This window comes from Mastigoproctus giganteus, chromosome 12 (genome assembly GCF_048544385.1).
Source record: "Mastigoproctus giganteus isolate SK-2022 chromosome 12, ASM4854438v1, whole genome shotgun sequence".
Classification (NCBI taxonomy): Eukaryota; Metazoa; Arthropoda; class Arachnida; order Uropygi; family Thelyphonidae; genus Mastigoproctus; species Mastigoproctus giganteus.
The window spans coordinates 128,690,073-128,698,289 of NC_143586.1; the positions used below are offsets into that span (position 1 = coordinate 128,690,073).

The 8,217-nt window shown below is 36.8% G+C and overlaps 1 protein-coding gene across 2 annotated transcripts in view; it reads left to right on the forward strand.

Moving 5' to 3' along the window:
• LOC150077411 (AP-2 complex subunit alpha-like) overlaps window positions 1-7,789 on the forward strand; it is a 588,904-nt gene extending 581,115 nt beyond the window's left edge. For both annotated transcript variants that reach the window (XM_090386478.1, XM_090386479.1), the window contains one exon: window positions 7,428-7,789. In XM_090386478.1, the coding sequence (XP_090242604.1) occupies window positions 7,428-7,505 (78 nt within the window). In that variant the 3' untranslated portion in view covers window positions 7,506-7,789. The remainder of the gene's footprint in view (window positions 1-7,427) is intronic.
• The last annotated feature ends 428 nt before the right edge of the window (window positions 7,790-8,217 follow it).

Genomic DNA, 8,217 nt, shown 5'->3' on the forward strand with positions numbered 1-8,217 from the left:
GTCCATCGTAGTCACCTTTACAAAAGCAATAACCCTTCCGTTTACCCCTAATGGTAGTTACCTCTTTAAGTAAATCCCACTTCAGCACACTGTGATCACTGGCACCTAGTGGTTCATTTATCTGCAGATTCTTAATGCATGAAGAATCACTACTGATAATCAAATCAAGAGTATTACTCCCTCTAGTTGCCTCCCGAACATGCTGATGTAGAAAACAATCATCCAATAAATCCACAAAAGCCTTGCTAGTGTGTGAGTGACCAACCCCCAAATTCCAGTCAATATCTGGGAAATTAAAATCCCCCATTATAAGACTCTCTGATTTACTGGCCCACTCTATTTTCCTGTACAGTTTCTTATTATAGAGTCATTAGGCATATAGCTTATTATTACAGAGTCATTAGGCATATAGCACACTCCTACTCAATTTTGATCTCCCAATGCTTTTGTCACACCAAACTGACTCGACACTGCACTGTCCAGCGATGTCAACTGGCTTCTTCCTTGGATTTTATGTATTTCTTAACTAATAGCATAATCCCTCCTCCCTTCCTATCCTGTCTATCCATTCTGTAGACAAATTCCCCAAATTCCAGTTCTGCATTCCTTATATCTGTGTGACACCACATCTCTGAAATCCCAACAATATCTGCCTTTGATGTTTTGAGCAATACCTAAAATTCATCAAATTTATTTACTAAACTCCTAGCCTTGGTATACATGCAAATATACATGCACCTGTTCTTTTTCTTAGCTAACCTAACACAACCCATTTGTTTACTTGTACCCCAATGATTCCCAGCAGTCTCTGAAATATCCTGCATCTTATTTTCCAGGCTGCAGCTCATTCCAATAGAAGCAGTGCAAGAATCACTTTCACCTCTGCCAGTGGCTACTGTTAATCTATTAGTCTTTGTATCCCCCCAATCTAACAGTTTTCCGACCCACCTAACACTGCCTCGATAGCATCAGCAAACATTATTGCACCCTTTCTATTTAAATATGTATTATTAATTGAAAATGTTATATTAAAAAAATACATGACTAAAGCATCTTAGTAGTACAAGCACAACAGTAGTGCTTGTTGTCACTTGTTTTACCCCATGAGCCGACAGGGCTAGCTGGGTGGGTAAAGTGTCTGCCTGGCAACCCAAAGGTCGCGGGTTCGATTCCCGCCTCGGGCTTGGATCAAAGTACTGCAAAAACCTTGGGAGGTGCATTATGGCCACAGAAGCCTATGCGCCAACAACTACAAAAAAAAAAAAAAAAAAAAAAAAGTTTTACCCCAACTTCATAAATTCTTCTCTTTGTATTTGGAATCCTCATAATTCATTGGTCATTTGCTGGGTCCTTTTCATCTCATCCCCATTCCGCCTTTTCTACCCCTATTTCACTCTGACTTCCACTGAAATCATTCCACTTGCTCAGGAGTAATCACAGTGCTTTCCAGTGCAATTTTTTGCCTTTATCTCTATTTAAAAATAATTTGTGTTTTGAATATGTGTGCTGATGTTGCCAAATTCTTATCTATGGCTTCACACAACTGCTGACAGATTAGTTTCTGCTATCATGTAGCGTAATTGGATTCTTGTCCTTTTCCCCCTGTGCTTAAATAGCTTACATAGAGTAGACTAGATAAAACACTTTAACAGATTAAACACTTTATGTGCTAAATATTAGTGGGTCATTGACATTTATGCACAGCCTAGATGTCACATTTTTGCCCATATTTTAAGTCTACTGAAGTTTTTCAGGAAAACAGCATAGCTTATCATTTGCATTTATTTTATATATATATACAGTGAAACTTCTCCTAACGGACACCTCTCGTTAACGGACATTTTCAAATTCCCCAACTCACCTCTATTGGTTTTAACGTGTTTTCAGCTTCTGTCTAGCGGACATTCTCTGTAACGGACGTGATCAGGCAATCTGCACTGTTTCGTTTAGATTAGCACTTAATTTGATCTTCCCACAACGGACTGCGGGAGAGCTCACGGTCCTTTTTCTAGGAACTTTTCTTCCACGTATTGCCTCAATCGTGTGCTTATTTTCTATTTCTGATTCTCTGAATTTTATCAAGGTTTACGTCGCGGTTCTAAACCCTTTTTCAAGAATTTTAAAGCGCGTGTAAAACTTCTGATGAATTTAGTGTGTGCAGGGGGGGAGGGGATTTTGTCGGCCTTTTGTCTTTTCAGTTTCAGTTTTCAATTTTGTTCAGTGTTGTGTGAAGTGCACAATGTCTTCTCGTAAACATTTAACTTTAAAAGATAAAGTCGAACTCATTAATGCGTATGATCGGCAAAAAAATAGTGTTAGCAACATCCTAAAGGAAAAAAATGAACTGCTCAAACAATTTTGGCAACACAGAAATGATCAGGTTAAAAATCATTCCCGAAAACTGTTGGACTTCAAATTGACAATGTTACGTATGAGTGGTTTTGTCGTGCACATGCTAAAAAAATTCCCATTAATGGGCCTATTATTAGGGAAAAGGCTTTGGAGGTTGCGAAATCTATGGGAGTAAATGAGTTCAAAGCTTCTGTGGGATGGCTAGACAAGTTCAAAACTCGGCAAAAGATGAAGTCGAACTCATTAATGCGTATGATCTGCAAAAAAATAGTGTTCTCAATCTCGCTGCAAAATTCAAAATCGGGAAGATGCAGGTGAGCAACATCCTAAAGAAAAAAATGAACTGCTCAAACAATTTTGGCAACACGGAAATGATCAGGTTCAAAAATCAAACCAGAAAACTGTTGGACTTCAAATTGACAATGTTACGTATGAGTGGTTTTGTCGTGAACGTGCTAAAAAAAAAATCCCATTAATGGGCCTATTATTAGGGAAAAGGCTTTGGAGGTTGCGAAATCTATGGGAGTATATGAGTTCAAAGCTTCTGTGGGATGGCTAGACAACTTCAAAACTCTATATAAAATTTCTTGGAAAACCGTAAGTGGTTAAGGTGGATCTGTTGATACTGGTGTCGTAACAGAGTGGACCATCAAATTGGAAGATTTATGTCGTGATTTTGAAGCTAAGGATATTTACAAGTGTGACGAAACAGGGTTGTTTTTTAAAGCTCTTCCTGAAAAAACAATGAGTCTAAAAAACGAAAAGTGCCAGGGCGGAAAAATTTCTAAGGAACGCTTGACTGTACTATTGTGTACAAATATGCTGGGAGACTTTGAACAACCACTTGTTATAGGAAAACCACAAAATCCTCATTGTTTCAAGTTCATAAAGTTGAATCTTTTGAATGTTGACTGGAAGTCTAATAAAAAAGCGTGGATGACACGAGATATCGTGAGCGAATGGAAAAGTCACTTTAACCAAAACATGATTCGTCAAAACAGAAAAATTATTCTTTTCATGGATAATGCTGCATCTCACCCGCACATTGAATTGTCCAACATTCAAATCGTTTTTCTGCCACCAAACACATCTGCAGAGTGTCAGCCCTTGGATCAAGGGATAATAAAAAATTTTAAACTTCACTACAGAAAACGTGTTTTAAGACATCTCATTGCAAACATGAACGATGTAAAATGTGCGAGTTACCTTGCAAAGAAACTCCGCATCCTAGATGCAATTCAGTGGATTTCCTCTTCAGTAAACGCAATTAGAAAACAAACTGTTGTGAACTGTTTTAAGTCTGGCTTCTCAAACGCAAAAATTGAAGTTGTGAACAGCAATGTGGAGCACCAAGAAGAACAAGAACTTCAACATCTATTGATAATGTACAATACTTTCGCTACAAGTGACCCAGGCTACAAAGATATAGACTCGAACCTCACTACAGAAGATGGTGCTCTAGATATCGACATTATCATCGATATTTTTCAAGAAGTTCCTCATGAGGATGAAGAAATGGAAGGAGGTCATTCTGTCGAAGAACATATTAACGACGAACCACCGATGAAAATAGAAGCGCTCATACAAATCAATCGTTTAAAAATGTTTTTTGCCGCTGAAGAAGGTACTGAAGGACTTTCGATGGTTTCTTCACTCCAAACAAATGTTGAAAACAAAATTATCAGCCGGAAGAAGATGCAGAAGAAAATAAGTGATTACTGTATGTATTTTTCTTAAGATTAAGTCATAATATGCATAGCACAATTGTATGTATATTATTTACAAAAATATTGTGCAAAATCTGTATATAATTTAATTTAATTTTACATTAAACGTTTAATGATTTTTCTTTCTTTTTTTTTTTTTTTTTTTTCTCCCTCAGACTTCTTGTTAGCGGACACTTCTCTCTAACGGACACATTTTCGTTCCCCATGGCTGTCCGTTAAAGGGAAGTTTCACTGTATATATATATATTTTTTTTTTTTTTTTTTTTTTTTTTGTTTCAGAGACAGCAATACTAGCGTATATTCTGTAGTATTGAAATTACATTTAGTGTTTTAACTATTCAGAGGCCCTCATTAGGGACTGGGTGATTCATGATCTTGGAATGCCTGAATAATGCACTTTTATTTCTTTTTTTCCTTCACTTCTGTCTTTATTATTCTTAATTAGTTTTGTTTGCTGATCTATTAGATTATTGACATTCACTCATTCCCTCCTTTTGTTACTTTTATATTAAACATAATTTGTGTCTATTTTGCCACACCCCAGCCTTTCCCTTAGGTATACAATTTAACATGAAGTTTTTATCAGTTTTACACCAGAGTTTTTGTAATGGTTTTTGCAAAATAATACTAGTATGGCATGCAGTTCATCTTCATAAGGAATTTTGTTCAATTACCTGGCTTCTCACCATTGATGTGCCAATTATCACTGAAATAGCCATCTGGGAAGTAGTAGAAACTTCTATTTGGTTAGATTAGGTGGATTTCCTGCTCATTTTGTGTAATACAAATGAATGACATAGTAACAATGTAAGCTCCACTGTCACACTAATTCAGAGGTAAGTTACTGATATTTTCCATAGCATTTCTGGAAGCCAAGATATAATCAGTTATGTCCTTGAGGTTGTCACAGACATTCTCTAAGATATGGCAGGCAAGCTGTGCTTTCCCCCTGGCAGTCTAAAACGCTGATGTAACTGATATTCGGGTGACATGCAAATCAAGTGGACCCAATTTCGACGAAATTCGGACGGTCTGTGACAGCCAGATTCTCTGCTTGCACCTTCACAATGGTGGGACTGTTAGTAATCCTGGGTATAACCTCCATGTACAAGCACGCTGTCGGCGACCACCCAGGTGTGAACCAACATAAGCAGGGTCGAGGTGTTGGTGCCCACACTACACAGAGGAATGCCGCCCCTCTGTGTTACCAGGCAATACTAGGTAGTAGATGAGTCTCATCAACCGGTGCAATACCATCACTTTGCTTATTGGAGGCTTGAAGCGATGGAACCCTACTCCATCTGTTCCATCATGCAGTGTGGCTAATGTCTTTTGAAGTTATGATGAACACCATGGCGGCAATTCAAACTTCCTTACATTTCAAGGGTACAGCTCTAAAATGGTATTCATAGGCAGCCCGCTAGTTAGTACACCGGACTGAACCTATTAGTAACTCTCTAGGAGGCTTCTGGATCATCTTGCTACCTCTACTCTGCCAGATAGTAATTGGAGGGAGTCTGAGTAATGGGTATGCAGGGGTCATTGTCGAGTCCACGTTATGTCAAGGATCTGGGTATATTCTTACCATGTGTACACCATATTCAAAAACTTCATACAGCATGTCCCTCCCTCCCCCTAACTTTTTCTTACTTTTGAATACACCATGAATTATCAAACTAATAGAGCATGCTTATCTGGGAAAAGATCTAAATCTCCCAAACACTTCCTAGTTTATTTCACAAATATACATGGTCTCAGTTCTAATCTCAACGATGTCCATTTCCACTTACAGTCTGCCAAACTCCATGTACTTTTTCTGACAGAATCTCAGTTATCAGTTGATTCAACCACTGCTCATCTCAGTTGCCCAAATTATTTGCTGTATGATTCCTTTTGCTTCAAATGTGGTACTTGTGCATATGTCTGTTCCGATATTCCCTGTCAGAGATTTGGTAATTTGGAGTCTCCTCTTTTCGATCTTCTCTGGCTTAAAATCTCTCTACCATTCTGTCATATTCATCTGTTGTCCCTACCTTTTTCCCAATTCCACTAATCACTTGGAGCTCTTTGACTTCCTCTCTTTACAACTTGACTTTCTCCAGTCCAACTTTTCTAAGGTAATTTTGCTGTAAGGTAATTTTGATACAGTGAGGCAATTTTCCTTGGTGATTTTAATGTTCACAACTCCGGCTGGTCGAGATGTTGAGGCTTTTGCAATTACTAATGACCTCGCACAGATTGTTCATTTACCTACCAGAATACTGGACAGTCCTAACCATACAGCCGACACACTCGATCTTTTTCTCAAAAACCTAGAAAGAACTGGTCAAATTTTAACTCTATTCAGGGTGAGGTGCTCCAGTTCTGTAGAATTCAGTTAAATTGCATTACACTACATTACAAAGACATTGAACATATCCTGTGAGAGTCAATCATATTGAGCATGCAAAAAAAATTTAATGAAATGGTACATTAAAAGATTTGAATGCAAATCAGGAGAGAGTGGATTGTATTAAAACAATTCTTGCAAAACTTGCCCATTATTCAATGAGGTTTGTTGGCCATTTTGTGATCATGAATAAAACTTCATTACCATGAACTAGAAATAAAACAATGAAAGATCTCCAGAAATTTCACAAAGGTGATGGCATCGGGGTTTTTTTGGGGATGAACGAGATTCCTTGATGAATCTTCAAATGAATAAATCTATTGCAAGTGAATATTGTTGTTCCTTGCTATTGAAATTTCATGAACAAAAACGAAGCATATGGGAACTTTCCAGAAGAAATTCACATATGGCAAGGCTTGGTAACCATAGAGAAATAGACAATTATAGTTATTATGTTCATTCAGGCTTTTGTGGCATCAGCCAAAAAGGGGGAAAGTGGGCATATCGGGGAGGGGAGATATTTATACTCCATTGCTGGAAAGTACAGATTAAGCTGACCTTTAAGCCTAATTAGACTGTCAACCTAAACCACCCAGGAATGTAGTTTATTCCATTCAATGATTATCAACATGCTGACAAGTGTAAACTTTGTGAGATTCAGTCTGTCAGTTTTCACTCATAACTTTCACTCATTTTTTGCACATAAAAGAACATTTGAAAGGAAAAATGCTTTGGGAGAAATAATTCCATTCTTGAAGTCAAAGCGCTGAGGGCCAAGATAGTGGGATCATAGGGAGTTTAAAAATGAGGCAATTTTTTTTTTTTTTTTGGATAAAAGTTTTTATTCACTTACAGATTTCTTTCTCTGGTAGGCACAAATGTTTTGTATATATAAATTATTTTGCTCAATTTGTTTTTATAAATTATGCAAAAATACTTATAAAAGTTGTGTTTTACAGATGTTTCGCCTGACAGTTAGGACAAGTAAAGAAACTGTGTCTAAGCAACTATGTGAACTTCTTCATGAACAGTTTTAGTTCATGATAATGAATGAGACAAGACATAGCTTATTTTCCATGTTCATTAAGTACATAAGTACCGAAGATGAAATTGGACAATTTGATTACATTAGGATGAAGCTTCCAAGTGGGAACTTTATCATGGATTATTGTGGAATCAGCCTCTGAACTCCAATGACTTTGTGTGAAACATATGTTAGTGTTGTGAAATTGTTAGTGTATAGTTTCCAAAAGGGGAGGAAAAAAGTGTAAAGTGTCAGTGTCATTAGAGACCTTTTGAGTGCAGGTCCACTCCCAAGTTGTTGCCGTTTTTTTTTTTTTTTTTTCTCGTCACCCTGATTTACATTTGTTCAAATTTAAATGGTTAGTTTAAACATAGCAGATTTTGTTTCTCTTGTCATTATCACTTGTGTGTTGAGTTAAAGAAATATTACTTCTCAGTTAGTTGTGTGGATGAATTGCAAGATTGAATTTGATATCTAATTAAATTAATTAGAAGTAGCCACCTGCAAACATTCCTTACTCTAGGTTTTAAAAGTTGTGCACATAGTTAAATGTGAAGGATAATTGTAAACATGAAATAAATCAAAGACTGAAATACAGAAGCAATACTTCTTGAAGTACTAGGTGTAATTTAATCTGTTTTCTAGTATACTAAAACTTTGTTAGAAATATTATTCTTCAACATTCTAGACTTAAAATTTAAATTTTGTTATAAAAATCAAATGCA